This window comes from Ascidia mentula, chromosome 9 (genome assembly GCF_947561715.1).
Source record: "Ascidia mentula chromosome 9, kaAscMent1.1, whole genome shotgun sequence".
In the NCBI taxonomy this organism is placed as follows: Eukaryota; Metazoa; Chordata; class Ascidiacea; order Phlebobranchia; family Ascidiidae; genus Ascidia; species Ascidia mentula.
Window position 1 is genome coordinate 2,941,627 of NC_138574.1, and position 19,022 is coordinate 2,960,648.

General features: G+C 39.1%; 2 protein-coding genes across 5 annotated transcripts in view; both read left to right on the plus strand.

Annotated features, from left to right (window-relative positions):
* Positions 1 to 14,981, plus strand: part of LOC145913137 (serine/threonine-protein kinase/endoribonuclease IRE1-like) — a 34,761-nt gene extending 19,780 nt beyond the window's left edge. Inside the window, exon 12 of the mRNA XM_083000686.1 lies at positions 14,328 to 14,981. Coding sequence (XP_082856812.1) covers positions 14,328 to 14,534 — 207 coding nt within the window. The 3' untranslated portion in view covers positions 14,535 to 14,981. The remainder of the gene's footprint in view (positions 1 to 14,327) is intronic.
* Positions 295 to 12,645, plus strand: LOC145913138 (uncharacterized). 4 transcript variants are annotated; one of them, XM_083000689.1, is made up of 13 exons: positions 295 to 516; positions 5,249 to 5,329; positions 5,884 to 6,009; positions 7,335 to 7,457; positions 9,014 to 9,139; positions 10,797 to 10,877; positions 11,238 to 11,262; positions 11,328 to 11,409; positions 11,692 to 11,833; positions 11,886 to 11,936; positions 11,994 to 12,150; positions 12,215 to 12,311; positions 12,398 to 12,645. In XM_083000689.1, exons 1-12 carry the CDS (start codon positions 397 to 399, stop codon positions 12,283 to 12,285), a joined length of 1,185 nt encoding a protein of 394 aa, XP_082856815.1. In that variant the 5' UTR covers positions 295 to 396; the 3' UTR covers positions 12,286 to 12,311; positions 12,398 to 12,645. The 4 variants fall into 4 exon arrangements, 3 of the variants coding, with proteins under 3 accessions (XP_082856815.1, XP_082856816.1, XP_082856814.1); XM_083000690.1 differs by having other exon boundaries at positions 12,215 to 12,289; XR_014403328.1 differs by lacking the exon at positions 12,398 to 12,645 and having other exon boundaries at positions 11,692 to 11,811; positions 12,215 to 12,277.
* Positions 14,982 to 19,022: the final 4,041 nt, after the last annotated feature.

Below are 19,022 nucleotides of genomic sequence, written 5' to 3' on the forward strand. Positions count from 1 at the left end.
AAAATAACTTCAATCGTTGTTTTACTCAGGCCAAATAACTGTCTTTGTACTCTTTTCATTGTTTTTTGACTATTGTCAACCAGCAAAAATCGCGAAACGGCGTGTAATTCGACCGTGCTTTTGTTGCACACCGCTTGGAAGCTTTAGAAAGTGTCAACCGACAGGTACAGGTTAGGTGTCCACAGAAATGGCTCGATTTCTCAGCTTATCAGTGAATTTACGCAAACAAGAGAGTGGCAACAGTTCCGTTTGTTGACAAACCGATAATGAACCAGAGTTTTGTACTTTTAAACTTCGCAGAGAATTTTGAATAAACGGATGGTGTTGTGACAAAATTAACATAGTATAAAGTAATTAAAGACGTTTGTCATTTAATCTATCGAAAAACGGTTAGATATGGAAGAAAGCACAGGATTGCCACCAGCTGAACCGGATGCAGATGGCGTTTTACCTGTTGCACGTTCTAATGATACGTCATTGGAAGCTTCAACTGCACCGAAACCAACAGTAAATATGGTAAGTGTTTCTTGACTTGTTTACAACAATTCACAAACTGTTATTGCGGTTTTAGAAATCTTTTGCAAAAGTAGTATAAGGTATGCATTAAAGCTACAGCAAAACTTTTCCGAAATTTAGATCATGAAAGGAACATATTTATTTCTAGCAGTTTTTAGTCGAAAGTCAGAAAGACGAAGAAATAAATGTATTCAAATACAAATTGGTTAAAACATGATGTTGCACTGCTTTATTGAATTGTCCACTTGAATTGTTAAACATGACTCTACGAGTCCCCCTGGCAACACCAGCAAAAGAGAAACGCGGCGAAAAAAGCAATTAATCTACTTCGTTACAATGCGGTAAGGTGAGCGCTACTTAACCCCCCCGCCAGAAGCGAACAAAGAGAAACATAAACGGGCCGGAGGGCGAGTAATGCGACCAGAGCCCGTGCGTTGAATAGAATAATCGGGTGATAATGGTGGTTGCCGGGTGGATGGAACTTCACTCTGTTTGCAAAGCCTTCCTCGACGCGGTGGTTGAGGCATTTGAACCGGTTGTGTCAGGTCGACGTGGGCAGGCTTTAAACGGTCAACAGAAACTGTCTCTTGGCGCCCGCCAAAGTCCAGTTTAAACGTTTTGTTTGTCCTTGTTATTACCCGGTATGTCCCTTCATACGGAGGTGTCACAGGCGGGCGATGTTTGTCTGTTCGCAAGAATACATAAGCGCTTGTGTCTAATGACTTCGGAACATTTTCTTTTGGATGTGAGTGACGCGACATGGGTGTCGGCAGGAACCTTCTAACAACCGACCTCAAAGCAAAAGTCGACGCGGGGACGGTTCGGTGGGTGTTGAAACAACAAAATCGCCAGGAACAGCCAACGGTGAATTGTAAACGAGCTCAGCCAACGATGTTCCAAAATCTTCGTTTGGAGCGGTGCGGATTCAAAGCATAACCCAGGACAGCGCGTCCATCCAATTGCTGTCGGTGAGCCGGGCCATAAGGGTGAGCCGAGCCATAACTCTTCAAGTGGCGATGGAAACGTTCGACCAGACCATTTCACTGGGCATGATAAGCCATCGTGCGATGAAGCTTGACACCAATAAACCTATTGAAAGAAGTCCATAAAGCAGACCACAAACCATGAACAATGTCGACAATATTTCGCTGCCAAGGCCTGGGTGCAAACGGGCGTGGGACGTTTTTAGAGACATCACAGAGTATGGAGTCCTCGGAAATACTATACCGCATGTCTTGCAACTTGAGATTGGCCACAGCCGTTCGGTAGGCTTGAAGAGTGTAAGCAGCAAAACTGCGACCTTCCAGAAAGTAGCAAAAATGTCCTGGACAAATGGAAAGCGAGAAGTTCTCTGTCAAATGCACTATACTTAACTTCGGGTGGTCGAAGACGTTTACTAAAAAAAGCTAACGGGCACCATCAATGAATTGCTGCAGCACTGCTCCAACCGATGTTTGTGACGCGTCAGTAGTTAGAGCAGTTGGCGCTTGGGGCAAAGGGTGGTGTAACAGCGTCGCGCGCGTAAGTGCTGCTTTAGCTTTTTCAAATGCTGAAGTCAGGCGATTGTTTCAGACGAGCTGTGTAGCTTTTCCCGAAAACGGTTCATAGATTGGGGACATGATGCTTGCTGCGTTTGGTATGAACCTGTGATAGAAATTGATCATACCCGCGAATTCCTGAAGCCCCTTGATGGTTGTGGGACGAGTAAACTGCTGGATTGCTTCACTTTATGAGGCAACGGACACGCACCATGCATATTGACTCTGTGACCGAGGAAATCAATTTGGTCGACGCCAAACTGACATTTGGCTACGTTGATGACAAGACCATGCTCAGCCAACCGCGTCAAAAGTCGTTTTTTAATGGTTGTAGTGATCAGCAGTTGTTTTGCTTGCTACTAAGATGTCATCTAGGTACACAAATACAAAATCAAGAGACTGGCAAACTGTGTCCATTAAAGGTTGAAATGTTTGGGCGGCATTTTTTAACCCAAATGACGTGCGCAGGAATTAAAAATGGGGATTATCCGACGCTCGTCCTGTCCCTGTGCTTTGCCGCTACGCATGGTTCCAAAGTCTACAGGCGGTTGGAGGCTGTGTGGAGATTACAGGCGATTAAATGTAGCTACCCAACCAGATCGTTATTCAATCCCTCACATTCAGGACTTTTCAGAAAATTTGGCAGGATTTTTTGCAAAATCGACCTTGTGCGTGGCTACCACCAATTTTCAGTTGGCCCCGCGAATGTTGCCAAAACGGCGGTAATTACACCTTTTGGTCTTTTGAACATATTGGCGACCTCATTTCTTGTTGTTATAAAATGCCGCACTCCGTACCTGGGGAGCAATTCAGAGAAGTGAGCCGGTGTAACAGCGGGAAATGCGGCCAGCAAACGCGCGTAATCACTCTTGTCTGAGGTGAGAGCATTTATGCGTTGATCTGAGGTTTTCGAATTGGAACACTATAGCAAACGTTTGTGCGCTGATCAAACGCTGTGGTTGAAGATCAACTAACAAAGAATGTGCTTTTAAAAATTCGGCGCCGAGCAGTGGCCTGGAGACATCCGCCAAAACAAAATTCCATTTAAACTTCCCAGCGGGCAAATTTAGTGCGATCAGACCTGAGCCGTACGTCCGATGTTTGTGCGGCGCTCAAAACGAGTCGAAGAGAAACAGAAAATTACGCTTAGACATGGGGTCCATTAGAAAAAATAGGCTGCTCGTTTTGCCGACCGTCGCAGCAGCTAAAAACGGTCGGCTTGCTCGTTTCCCCGAAATGAACATAGGGGACAATAGTTTTTACCGAAACGACGGTGGTAAAAGCATAGTTTGGAAGCGTTTCTTACTTGTTGTGGGGAACCTCGAGCGTCGCACCTTTAATACTGCGTATTTCTCGTCTTTCCGACAAGCCAACAGCAGAGCATCCGCCTGTTGCGCTAAACTGCGAGCACAAGGAAAATCTTTTCCAGCCAAACCCGTACGTACGGCAGCGGGCATCTTCTCCAGGAATAATTCTTTGAACAAAAAACAAGGTCCTTCACTCCCAAGCAACGCCAGCATTTCGTCCATTAGGGCAGTTGGCAGCCGATCACCCAAAGTTGCCATTTGGAGTAATTGTTGAGCTCTTTGCGATGGTGTCAAGTAATAGTCAGTAATCGCTCTTTAGTTGCTGCGTAACTTGTCTTCTTGCGACGGTTGTTCAAGTAAGTCGATCAAACGATCAAATGTGTTCTGATCCTGAGCTGACACTACGTAAAAGTACTTGTGGTTTCGTCAGCTGTCACTTTCTTCAAAGCAAATTGAGCTTCAGCTTACTGAAACCAAACACGTGGCTGCCACATACAAAATGTGGGAAACTTGATCGCCACAGCGTTCTTACTATCACTGCCATCCATCTTAATTTGAAACTTATGTCAAGGAATATACGTTTCTGACCCGTCCGGGTCACTATTAATGCGTTGTGTTGCCTTTTTGCATTGCTCAAAGTTAAGAATGACTCCACGAGTCCACGCAACACCAGCACAAGAGAAACACGGCGAAAAGGCAATTAATCCGCTTTTTTACAATGCGGTAAAGTGAGCGCTAAAATATGGCATTAATATCGCGATTTATACTAATTAAAATTTATTGTCTCTAATGCGTGTTTGGGCATTAAACCGTGACAAACCAGCAACTTGTGGACCGGGGAGGGGGTCAAATGTTGGGAGCAATCTTGTGCAAAAGAGCATTTATTTCTATTTTGCCCTTCATCAACTATCTGCTTCGGTGAGGGCACTAAAGTATGCGCGAGTTACAATAGGACCGTCACTTTTGTGTTAGAATGATTTCCTTCCCAAGCTATGTGATATCTTTCGACAAAATACTGACTGTAACCACAGCTTTTTAATTCGAAGCTGTGGTACGCTGCTCACTTGCCCCTGTCTCAACTGATACGCACACTTTTCCCACTTATTATTAAATTGGTCAAGTTTCGTAAACGTAAGGTTTTCTGCAAACAAATACATACGATAAACACCAAATAAAGCACACAATTCACAAAATAAGCCACACTTACCGACAGTTGGGCCTTCACGCAACAACATGAAACATTCGCTTTAAAACGCGTATATACTATTTATTATACGCAGACAAATTAAGCCCCGCGATGGTTGGTTGCGTTCAAGACACAAACTTTGGCGATTACACTGACTATAACTCCATTCAGACTTGCCACATGTTTCTGTACTTCAGTTTTGCAGAACCATCATTTTTGTCCCACAAACAGGAATCAGAGGTAGTCAATTTTGAAAAGATTTTGTCATTACATATGAAGCAACTTCGTCGTACAAAGAAGCGTAATATTTTACAGGTAGATTGAAAGCTTGAACAAGAATAAACAAAAATAAATCTTGTTTTTCTTGAAGATAACAACTACATCTCACCGCTTATCAATTGTTTACGGCACAAAAATATCTAGTTTTTCGAATTTGGAATAACTTTTTTTGCCTGACCTTACTGTAGAAACTTTTCCTCTCGTTCCTGGGCCGGCCAGGTCCACTGCTCTAACGACTGAGCTACAGGAATTTGATTTTTCAAATCTTGCTCCGACCTGTCAGGAAAAGTAACTGATCCAGCTAGATTGCATTGCCTGGGCTGCGAAGGCTGTATACCTAATAACCTATATTTTCAAAAACCATGGTTTTTTGATTTTATGAAGTCGAAGAGAACTTTTTACAACATTTTTGTTGAACATAGATGGCCGAACCACTGGAAAACGAAGAATCAGACAACGATTCATGGGCGACTGCTAGTCCTCCAAGAGATCCAAGTGAACCAGTAAGTACCGTACACAGTAAGTACCGTATAAAAAATATACAACAAAACTCGAATCGAACATCCCATACTCTTGTGACACCACATTTTAGGCCCTATTTTAATTTTCTTAGAAATTTTATGCGAGAGTAAATAGTGTCATTACGTATATTAATATATTGCTGGGGAAGCTTTTGCTTAAATATAAATGTGAAGCAAAAGTAACATCAATGATATCGTGGAAAAAGTTTCGTGTTCTGATGTAGGTAAAACCATGTTATAAGCTGTCCAAGTTCGCGTAACATTAATTTCCACATGGCTATATTTAAACCACAGCTGTTTTACTATGTGTTATCTGTTACCAATTCACTGAGCAAAAATGATGTATCAATAAACAATAACCTAGACCCTATAGACACAGGATAATAATTAATATGTAATATTGTACGACTAAAACTTCGTGGATTCCTTATTATGCTCCGCAGAGAATTTAACATACCACAATATTGTTGTAACAAAATTAAAAACACTATAAAGTCATAAAAGACGTGTGTCAAATTTAGTCTACTTGAAAACAGTTGAATGAGGAAGAAAGCACAGGATCGCCACCAGCTGAACCGGATGCAGCAGGCGTTTTAACTGTTGCACATTCGAATGATACGTCATTGGAACCTTCAACTGCATCGAAACCAATCGTAGACTTGGTAAGTATTTCTTGGCTTGTTTATGACAATTCGTAAACTGTTATTTTGGTTTTAGAAATCTATTGCAAAAGTGGTATAAGGTATGCATTAAAGCTACATGCAATGGCATGATAGGCAGGATCGCCCCACTGCGCAGGTCCTTGCTTAGCGATCACAGCTAGCGTATCGCGATCATGAGGTTTTCGGGCTTATGGCAGCCCAGGCAATGCAGCCTAGCTGGATCAGCCACTTTTTCATGACAAGTCGGAGCGAGATATGAAAATCAAGCTCCCGGTGAGGTTTGAACTCACGACCCTGGGCTAACCAGGCCCAACGCACTACCAACCAAGCAACAGGAGCTCAGTGGTTTCACGGGGTATATTGTGGCCAAGGTAAACTGGTGCGCAAGCGCACAACCTATATGTGAATTTTGCCTGGCAAGTTGCATTGCCTGGGCTGCCAAGCCCGAAAACCTCATGATGTGGTATAAGGTATGCATTAAAGCTACTTCAAAACATTCACGAAATTTAGACCATGAAAGGAATACATTTATTGGCATTTGGTATTTGCGAATCTATGCAAGTATTCTTTTGAGCAGTATTTCTAGCAGTTTTTTAGACCAAAGCCAAAATGCCGAAGAAATGAATGTATTCAAATACAAATTGGTTAAAACATGATATGGCATTAATATCGCTATTCACAATAATTACAATTTACTGACTCAAATGCGCTTTTGGGCATTAAATCGTGACAAACCAGCAACTTGTGGACCGGGGAGGGGGTTAAATGTAGGCAGCAATCTTGTGCAAAAGAGCATTTATATTAATTTTGCCCTTCATCAGCAATCAGCTTCGGTGAGGGCACTAAAGTATGCGCGAGTTACAATAGGACAGTCACTTTTGTGTGAAATTTTATGCGAGAGTAAACAGTGTCATTACGTATATTAATATAGTATTCGGGGAAGCTTTGTTATGATATAAATGTGAAGTAAAAGTAACATCAATGATATCAACGAAAAAGGTTCGTGTTCTGATGTAGGTAAATCATTTATAAGCTGTCCAAGTTCGCGTAACATTAATTTCCACATGGCTATATTTAAACCACAGCTGTTTTACTATGTGTAATCTGTGACCAATTCACTGAGCAAAAATGATGTATCAATAAACAATAACCTAGACCCTATACACATGATAATAATAAATATGTAATATTGTACGACTAAAACTTCGTGGATTCCTTATTATGCTCCGCAGAGAATTTAACATATCACAATATTGTTGTAACAAAATTAACAACACTATAAAGTCATAAAAGACGTTTGTCAAATTTAATCTACTTGAAAACAGTTGAATGAGGAAGAAAGCACAGGATCGCCACCAGCTGAACCGGATGCAGCAGGTGTTTTACCTGTTGCACATTCGAATGATACGTCATTGGAACCTTCAACTGTATCGAAACCAATAGATATGGTAAGTATTTCTTGGCTTGTTTATAACAATTCGTAAACTCTGAGTATGAATAGACTGGCCCATATTGTTATTAACACTGTCATGTTAAAATAAGACGTTTCGACAAAAACTTATGTCATCATCAGTTTGACTGACGCGATTGGTGTAGCTCCATCATTATAAGGAGTTGACCTGACCGACGTCACAGATAAGGCTCGCGCGGGTGGTGACGTCATTTTTGCTATCGGCCACACACCACTAAGAGGCGGAAAATGCGCAGTAAGCGACGCAAAACGCCAAATACACAATAAACGGCATAAAACGCAACAAACACATTGCACATTAAATAAAAATAGTGGTGCTGAAGTGCCGTCCACGTTGAGTTGTGGTTGTTGCTGTTGTATGGACAGCGACTCCATCAGCAGGAGACGGTACCTGTCTCTCGCCAGCGCAAGGATTTGTGGCTCACTAAACTTAACCTTGTGAGTCGGGTGGTCAAGTAGGTGTTTGCCACGGACGAGAGGTGCAGGGTCTTCTGGCGATCTTTAAATGGGAACTGTTGCGCAAGTTTGCATGGTTCATGCACGAAACGCAAGACCGTTTTCTGGTTGGTGCAGCGGTCGACAAACCGTGACAGTTCCCTACGAATTCGGTGGTTAATAGGGCCTAGGTATGGTAACCTGTTAACCACCGAATTCGTAGGGAACTGTCACGGTTTGTCGACCGCTGCACCAACCAGAAAACGGTCTTGCGTTTCGTGCATGAACCATGCAAACTTGCGCAACAGTTCCCATTTAAAGATCGCCAGAAGACCCTGCACCTCTCGTCCGTGGTATACAAGCTTTCCTGTTCATGTGGACAAACATACATCGGACAAACATCTCGAAACTTGTGCACGCGGATCGATGAGCACAAACGATCCTCAAAATCGGAGGTGTGCAAACACCTACTTGACCACCCGACTCACAAGGTTAAGTTTAGTGAGCCACAAATCCTTGCGCTGGCGAGAGACAGGTACCGTCTCCTGCTGATGGAGTCGCTGTCCATACAACAGCAACAACCACAACTCAACGTGGACGGCACTTCAGCACCACTATTTTTATTTAATGTGCAATGTGTTTGTTGCGTTTTATGCCGTTTATTGTGTATTTTGCGTTTTGCGTCGCTTACTGCGCATTTTCCGCCTCTTAGTGGTGTGTGGCCGATAGCAAAAATGACGTCACCACCCGCGCGAGCCTTATCTTATAAGTTTCGTGTTCTGATGTAGGTAAATCATCTATAAGCTGTCCAAGTTCGCGTAACATTAATTTCCACATTGCTATATTTAAACCACGGCTGTTTTACTATGTGTAATCTGTGACCAATTCACTGAGCAAAAATGATGTATCAATAAACAATAACCTAGACCCTATAGACACAGGATAATAATTAATATGTAATATTGTACGACTAAAACTTCATGGATTCCTTATTATGCTCCGCAGAGAATTTGACATATCACAATATTGTTGTAACAAAATTAACAACACTATAAAGTCATAAAAGACGTTTGTCATATTTAATCTACTTGAAAACAGTTGCATGAGGAAGAAAGCACAGGATCTCCATCAGCTGAACCGGATGCAGCAGGTGTTTTACCTGTTGCACATTCGAATAATACGTCATTGGAACCTTCAACTGCATCGAAACCAATAGTAGACTTGGTAAGTATTTCTTGGCTTGTTTATAACAATTCGTAAACTGTTATTTTGGTTTTAGAAATCTATTGCAAAAGTGGTATAAGGTATGCATTAAAGCTACATGCAAAACTTTCACGAAATTTAGACCATGAAAGAAATACATTTATTGGCATTTAGTATTTGCGAATCTATGCAAGTATTCTTTTGAGCAGTTTTTAGACCAAAGCCAAAAAGACGAAGAAATGAATGTATTCAAATACAAATTGGTTAAAACATGATATGGCATTAATATCGCTATTCACAATAATTACAATTTATTGACTCAAATGCGCGTTTGGGCATTAAATCGTGACAAACCAGCAACTTGTGGACCGGGGAGGGGGTCAAATGTAGGCAGCAATCTTGTGCAAAAGAGCATTTATTTTAATTTTGCCCTTCATCAGCAATCAGCTTCGGTGAGGGCACTAAAGTATGCGCGAGTTACAATATGACAGTCACTTTTGTGTTGAGAATGATTTCCCTCCCAAGGTATGTGACATGTTTCGACCAAATACTGATCACAACTGCATTCAGACCTACCACATGTTTTTGCAATTCAGTTTTCTCTGCTCAGTCTAGTTTTGAGTGCAGTACCATTATTTTTGTGCAATAAACACGAAACAAAGATTTAAAAACGCCAATTCTGAAAAAGTTTTGCCAAAACACATAAAGCCAACTTATGGTTCCAAAATCGCGTCATCAACGGATCTGACGTCACAATGCTGCAGGTAAAGATTGACTGAAAATGCATTGATAGGTTTTCTCCAATAGCACACGTGTAGAGGAGACGAAAATCCTTTTTGGTAAAACTTTACGTTTCGGCAAAGCAAAAATTTAATAATCTGTTCTTCTGGCAAATATAAAACATGTAACTTTATTCCGACGTTTCGACTGTTATCCAACAAGGCTCCCTCAGGGTAATGAGACATGTACAGCACACAACTAACGCCAAAAAACGTGCCAACACGAAAAAGGGGATAACGCTAACACCGCTTGTAAAATCACGTGATGTATAAAAATGGGCGGGAAAACTACAGTCACAGTAAGTTATTATAGAGCACCGGGAAGTAAAGCAAAAATTGTCGAGGAATTCAAGTACAAAGCAGCAAAAATAAAAATTTACGTATATGCGAAGAAAAAGGTCTGGAATTAACGGGAACTAGCGGTATGGCATCAACTGGGATTTGATATCAGTCAACCTTTACCTGCTACGCGCCAGATCCATTGATGACGCGAAATTGGAAACATGAATTGTACCTTTCGGTGTCGACTAATTGTAGCCACCTACAACCCAACAATAATGAACGAAAACTGAACAAAAATGGCAAAAACAGCTGATGTGATATGAGATATATCCGAAGCAATAACATGGTAAATTCGTATAAACATTGGTACTATAAAATAAATTCGTCGAGTCGTACAACTTGTGTGAAAGGGCCACAAAATAGTTTGTGCAAAGATAAAGCATATATGTGGTCGGAAAATTCGATTAACATCAACACTACGCAAGTATTTCGTAAAATTGGTTAACCAAGTTACCAACATCACTACCACGCTTATAAATATTGTTATTTTCTATGCAGGAAACGTATTGTAGATATTATTCATTCATAAGGAAGCCTCACAAATATTTTTATTGTAGAGCAACTCCCAGAAAAAATCTGTGATGACAAACATCAATATGGATAACGGTTTAATACTTATTGATACACAATTTAATAATGTAAGTTTATGCATTTCAACAAGTTTATGTGAACTCAAATCAAATATAAGCCACGAAAGCTTTCTTGTTGTGGATTTGTTGGGGGTTTTTCAGTCAAGATGCCTGTTGGTCAATTGACAAACATAACTACACAACTGCGTTGCACGTATACAATAAACTTTGATTTGATTTCAAATGTTAAAGGATTTTGTTCGTGTCAAAATAAATGAACGCAAAACATATAATTTTTTTTGAAGCATACTTGTTTGCTCCCAATTTTTTTAAATACATCAGTATAAAGGCCTACAAACATTACTCTAGTTATGCAAACATTGTTGTTGCTCAGCTTTCAAATCACTTCTAATATTTTATAACTTTCAGTTAAATGTCTACACAAATTCTCAAGGTATGTGCGTGTGTGTTTTATCCATTACATTTTATTTCAATATTTATATATATTTATTTACATAGTCTCAGAAGATAAAACAGCTGTGGAATATACTTTACTTAGTAAAACGATTGGTCAAGGAGCAGATGGGTCAACAATAAATTTGTAAGAATATTTGTTCAGATGTTTTTGCACCTAAATGAGTTTTGAAAGAAAGTAGTCATTTTAAGTTCAGCAAATATCCTCGCCTTAAAAGCCCTTGACACGGTCTTGACCATATTAATAGGGTTTGCGCGTCTTTAAGTTAATCTAATGTTTCTGAAAACGTTGCATAAATTTTGGGTTAAACTTACCCTAAAAACATTGAAAACAAGTTACAGTATTTTAAAATATAAATAATCCTTTTACCTCCAAGCGGATACTTTGCGTCAACCATTATTTTTGCAGATGCATTCGAAAAAGGGACAACAAATATTGTGCCGCAAAATGCATTAATCCAAACAAAGATAGAAAACCGGATGAGGAACAAAACGTTCTGAACATGACCGACCATCAAAACATTGTTAGGTATTTTGGTTCCTTCAACAAGGTAAAAAAAGTTAACTAGTAGCGTTCGCTGTGAACCATATTCTTTTTTCCAGAGTAATTGTTTGTATTTTGTCATGGAACTATGCGAAGGAGATGTTGAAAAAGTATTTTCTGTTTGTTAAAATGCGTGTGTATTGTTACCTAAATTAACATTAATTTAGTGGGTGTCCAACCAATGTGGAAATATAGAAAACCCGATAAATGTGGAGAATGGTTTAAAAATGGAAGTCAATTACTTGGAGTATTTAGATGTCACTGCACACGAAATTATTCGACAGTCGATTACTGGTTTAAAGCATCTTCACGGAAAGGGCATAGGTTGTATTTCTGATGTTGATCATTTTTCCTGCGTTACGTTTGTAACTGTATTAAAACATTACAGTCCATCGTGATGTCAAACCAGGAAATTTCCTCCTTAAAAAGGATTTAGGAGGAAAAGTTTGGATCAATTAAAAATGTACTGCTCTTCTGGCATAAACGTATTGTATTTTACGACGTTTCGTCTGCCATGCGGCGAGACTTCATCAGGTATGACGCAACAATTGAATCACACTAAAACACGCAGGGGCACAAAAGAAAAAGAAAAAGGGGGAACGTTGACACCGCTTGTCAACTCACGTGCTAGAGGCAGAGGCACCAAACATTGCAGAAGACACAACAATTACAACAAATTATTGTAAACTGCGGGAAAGAATACACATTGTTCTTTGTTATTGACGCAACCACTATTTTTGTGGATGTGCAAGTTTGGATCAAGGTCGCAGATTTTGGGTTAAGTCGAAAACATAGTCACGATCACTCAAGGAAAACTACTAAAGTGGCGGGAACCCCGTCTTACATGGCCCCGGAATGTTACGACGACAACATTGAGCCCGTATGTTCAAACTTTTCATGAAAACGTAATTTATAAATTCTAAGTTTTTTCAGAAATTTTGGAGCGATATATTTGCACTGGGTGTTTACATTCATTATGTTTTCACTCCTGGTAAATATATGTTCGGAGATGAACATTTCGAGCACGAGACAAATATTCGAAAGAAGCATCCACCAACTTTTAAGTATTTACTTGGTTCCCAAAGCACACAGACTCTACATATTACAGCGGAACAAAGAATTACAGCCTGCGACTTGGTCAAAAAAATGGTATCTTATGATGTGGAAAAACGACCATCTTTGGAGGATGTTGAGAAACACCCAGCACTGTGGGATATTCAAAGAAAAAACAATTTTTTTGAGGTAAACTGCGTGTGGCATAGGCAGAGACAGAAATATCCATTTACCATTAGCTGGCTGATGGTCAATAAAAATAAAGTTAGTTTCCTAAAACTTGAATTGACACGGGATAATTATAGTTATAAATGTAAAAGTATTACAAATATTGTGTCAAAACTGCTGCTGAAATAGGTTGATATGGGGGAAAAAGTATTTTTTATTGTTATTATATGTATAAAGTATCAATAACTCCACAGAGGCATCGTATGTAAACACACCTAAAATTGCTCCAAAGCCGAGGTTGAACAATACTGCAAGGACGTGCAATTTGTATTACAAAATTATTAACAAGCGTAATATATGATTTGAACTAACGTTTAACTCATTGATGGACTAAAAGTGTAGGATATCTCATATAAATCACTTGCCGTCGTTTTCAGAAAGTTCGCACGGTTGTGCTAGGAGGCATCAAATCTGGCAAAATAAACAAGAAAGCTTTCAATGAATATAACAAAGAATACCTGGAGGATAAACAATATTCTGACGAACCTGAGACAGCAAAGTTCGACTTGAGTGATTACGAAATACCGACAACGTCAAATGAAACTCGGAACGATAAAAAATGCGACGGAATCGAAGACATCATTCGCATACTGCGTAATAAGGTGTGAACTAGAGTCAATAAACCACGAATTGCATGAGGTTGTTTCTCATGTCAACAACTACTAACATGATAATATGTGTTTTCATAACAAACGGATGTCGAACTTATGGATACGAAAATGCAATCAAAAATCTATATTGTGCGCTACGAAAAAATTTAAACCTTAACCAAATTAATTTCATTTGTTCTTGGAGAGTGCTTCAAAAATTTAATGTAAGTGCTAGAAAGCAAAATCACCGGCATTTTTTTGTACAATCATGTGAGCCAATACTGTTGTTCCGACGAACAACACGCTTTTCACAAAATGGTTTCATATGTTCAAATATTCAAATCCGTGTCGACCTTTTGGATATTTATAAGATTTGTTCGTAGTCTTAGCAGTTGGGATCCCTGGCCACCGTTTATTGCACACACACACAAAAAAAAAACAGAAACAAAAAATAATATGACAAAAATATCGCAAATGCGTAGGTATTCATAGAAATATTAATTTGTGAAATATTTGTCCTCGTAATATAGTTTTTGGGGGCTGTTTGGATAAGTTGTCGATTATTGCATGCAGATAGTCGATAACTAATACTTTCCACTTGGTAAACTTTTTATTTTGACTCTCGTACAGCTTACCTACGAAGAGATTGCAGACAAGCAAGAGTTTTTCAACCTGTTCATTGAACCCATTCCCCAGGTTCTTATCCATTGCTACGATTTCCTTCGTGGTCATGAAAGAATGGCGGAATTTTACCCAAAACACAACAGTGACGAAGAGCAGAAGGCAGGAGGGGAAGAAATAAACGAAAATTCTTCTCCAACACAAAATGTTATTTAAAACGAACATTCCTGTGGACTATAAGCTAAACCCTAAATGTATATAGTACTTCAATTACCCCTTGCTGAAAATGATTTTACTGTTTTTTGTTAGTTTTGGTAAAAATGAAGAATGTTTCGCGTGTAACGCCCAATTTTCTGTTTGTGTTCTGTAACCTTTAATTGCATGAAGTTTAATTACTTGTAAACAGAGCTTAAATTATTGGCAATTATGTACTCACATTTGTTACGTATAAATTTGTGCAGGCCCATTATTCTAATTGCATAAACTGACAAAAAGTATAAGGACATGTTCGTTTTCGGCGTAACTGTTTTCTGTCCTGTGTTTGAATCGATGTAAATAAGCTACGCAAATTCCCTGCTATCTTATACAACGCTCAAAATCCCGTGATTTTAAACGCTGGCCCAATGTGCCTTCTTTCTCCTTAATAAATAGTAGTTTGCATTTCATTGTTTTCTATTTATAACATTTCAGCTCAGATTTAAAGGATTGCCAGCTGTTAGTTGTTTTGAAACTTGATAGGGTCCGTAGTAGCAAAAAGGTTTAGAACCATTGACGAGTAAGTGCTGCTTGCTTTGGGATTAATCCAAACGGAACAGAGATTCAACACAAACGTCAAACCTTCAGTTGGTAGAGTATGTAGGTTGATTGTTGTAAGCGACATGACGGAAATCCACAACAACTTCCACGTTTGTTTCATAACCATCTGGAAGCATTATATACTATATTGTGTTAAGCGACGATCAATCAACAGGGAATATGTTATGTTGACAATTAACAGCTTGGAAGAATGAATAATAACGAAAAGTAGGCTACTTATTTCATAACTTACTTGAAATAGACCACGTCCCAAAAATTAAGTGCGTAGTTGATTGCTGCGGATGATGCATTTGATTAGGAATTTATACATGTGACGCGGTTGCAGTGAAAACAACCCAGTGTTAGATTGAGGCCCTGCTGTCTCTAAAGCAAATTCTGGCACGTGGCCTGAAAATACACATGTATAGCGGCTACCAACTACTGGCACTTTCTTCTTTCTTGCTTTTCAGCCAAGGTAAAATATGCATGCTTTTTAACCGTAGATTAACTTACAAAAACGTTTGCACTATAAATATGAGGTGCATTAGAGGAATTAGGTCATTGTTTAATAGTGAGTGTAGTCACAGTGGGCAAACTTGGCACTAAATATGCTCATATTTTGTGATATGTCGAATTCGGCTACTATATGTAACGCAGAGTTTCTCAAGGACAAAATGCCCAGCGGGGTTTTTCGGGGGCCACGAACGTTGTTTGTACTGATTGCATTGCATTAAAATTCCATTTTATTGAGTACGTCACAGATCGGGTTCAATAGCTCTGTGGGTGACATTGCAAAAATAAGACCACGATGTAACATCTTGAATGTTTCACAGCAAGAATTTACCATGGAGCTTTCACGCTGGACACGTTTTCTTCGACCTTCAAACTTAACATAACAGTGGTGTACAAAATGTGTTTCAGCATTTCGCCTCTACACGTTGACGTTGAGGTAAAACTAATATGGATTAAAAACTTTACAACATTTTTGGCGAAAAAGTAGCTTGATACGACGACTGGTTTCTGAGACACAGCTGATCAAAGTCGCACTTTTGCCGCTGCGAACGAAATCGTGCGAAAGCGAGATATTGTTGCGTGACGTCATAAAGGCGCTTCGGTCGTGCGCGAGTGCTGGCAGCAAGCCTTTTGCGTAGGAATGGAAAACATTGTAAAACTGGTTTAAGCATAATATTGCATTAAACAGGGGAAAAAAAGTGAACAAGTGCAATAAACGGATTTTTATGTTAATTTAGGCTGAAGACAGATGGCCGCTGTTCGACCTATTATGTCTTATTAAGTTGTGTAATAATAAAACAGTCACTGCGACAGGGTGCTTTTGTAGTTACAGCTTTTATGATCGCTAACGTGATACATGAACTTTTGAAAACACGACAGAGACAAACCGTTAGTTTAGCATTGTCGTTTTGTCCACTCACAGTTATGTCGTTTTGCTATACCCTATGGTCTTCCGTTAATTAGCGACAAATAAGCCTTTGATTCGTGACGTCACAATGACATATTTTTGTGTGATGCAAATCCTGTCCTGACCTTTAAAGGTAACGTAAACTGTGGATTCTCCTATGTTTGAAACTATTCGATATCTGCAAAAAAAGGCTCCTTCTCCTATCTAAACCATGTATTTTTTCGAAGCAAGCGCCTTATGTGATGTGCTTTTCTCCTCAGCGCAAAAGGTTCACGATTTTTGGTCGCCGTTACTTTTCGTGCAGTTTTCTGCATTTTTGAGTGAACGTAGAACCGTAAAACTTGGATGTTTTACGCAAAGTTGTCATGGCCGTGTCATATGCACTTTAATTCATGAATTTGGGAAGATAAAATGAATTTTGATTTAATTTCCGCTTACAATTTGCGACGTTTTATTATGTTTTTTTGTCAACTCTAACGCAAATCCTTTTTTCGAGGAAATTTAGAAACTTTACAAAATAAAACACACAGTTTGCAAATTAAACTGCAGTTATTTTTTATACCTCGGCACTAAACTGAGAATTTGGAATTTTTAAGTAAGGGACATTTGTCTCACTGTAGGGAAATGTTGAGGCTTTGCTATTTAGGTCTCTGGCATAATCGTTCAAAACGATGAAACTAATAAAAGCTTGTCACGCATGATAGAAAATCGAGATTTGTGAGCAAGATAGCGTGGGTTCAAGTCCCAGTGTGGTAAAAAACAGACATAATTAATCCAAAACAGATTTAAGAGACAAATGTCAACCGGCCGAAATTAACACAGGGGTTTTAAATTTTAGGCAGTTCCAACGGAAAGTTCATCACTTACGTTTGAGTTGGATGTTTACAAAATCAAGGCTCTCTCGTTTGAAGGTGAACTTATAAGAACCGATCAATCGACCGGATGGAATTTCACAACTGTTACCGTTTCATGGAAGGCTTTTTTCCTTTCAGGTGTGCATTATTGTACTTTTACAATGTTGTTATAGCAATAACTTTATGGATTACGCAAGTTTATAGGCATTAAACAATGAAATAACTTGTTGAAGTTTGAATTTGGCTTGGATCTCAAACGATCCCTTAAAAAGTGTTTCGCCAACGTAGAGTAGCCTAAAATTCAGAATAATTTACACATTTAACGTAATACAAGGTAGCAACAACTTCCTTTATTTCTACCGGAATTCTGCTAATTTGACTTGGGCTTCGGCACGGAAATTCTGCAATACCACTTTACCAAATGGCGACATCTGCTCGAGTACGCAAATTTGCACCAAATACAACAGAGTCAAAATAATGCTATTCACGTACGGATCCCATTGGGCGCCCATCAGGTCCGTTATAATGTTGTTATGTTGTTGGATTATGCAAGAGATGAAATTAGGTCTTTGAAATGTAAAAAAACGACTATTTACTTTTTGTGTAACCAACTATTCTAAATCTTTCTTTGTTTAGGCTGTGATTTAATACATTATTGTGTAACTTAGATAGTTTCTCTGTACACTGCTCAAAATACAGTAATGCTACTGATGACTAGGTGCAGTTGGGCAAAGGCAACAACCTTTGCAAAAGCTTAACATCTCTTAATCAAACGGCAGTTTGGAGCAACACCACTGGTCCGTACCCTCCCTACAACACGACATTTATCCCTGCCATCTCAAAGGCCACGTTTCTTGTTGCGGACCGGCTCAATAATAGCCCTGAAAGGCCACATTATACTGTATAAATTTTATTGGACGTTTTTTGAGAGGAACGTAATTTATAAACATATGAAAAAAATACGATATTCTGTAAACTCTTCTGCAAGGAACAATTTACTTTAAGAGCAGTTTACTTTAACTCTACCACATCGTCACATTGGATATAACATGTGTTTCGTTTAATGCAGACCTAACAATAGAGGAGTTACATGGGAAATTATTGTAATACGTATAATGTTAATATTATTTCGAAAACAGAATCCGAAATAAACATTGACGTAATAAATTACTTACTGTAAAAAGTACCAATTTCTTTAATTCTGTGCCGTCGGTATTATACCAGCAAGTAGAAGAGAATATTTTTTTGTGCCAGTGTTTATATAACTTAAAATACTTTTCACCTTTTAATGATGCAACTGTACATACGAACAAGACAAGAAATTTTGCGTTGAAATGATGCCAATTTCTGTGATAATGATATGTAATAAGAAACATGTTCCATATACTCTGATTGAAGCAACCCTTTGCATGAATATTTCCAAATACATCACTACATGGCGTTTTATATCCGGTTTGATTACTTCCTTGTTCTCCAATGTTCTTTTTGTTGGTAGCTTTTACGTTTGTGTGGTTTAAAACAAAAACTATGCCTTCGGTCTGTCAGAGAGAGGCCAGTTAACTACCAAGCCCAGTGTAACTTCAAACATGAATGCAGAGAAATATGCGTGATACAAATAGAACCGATGACGTACAG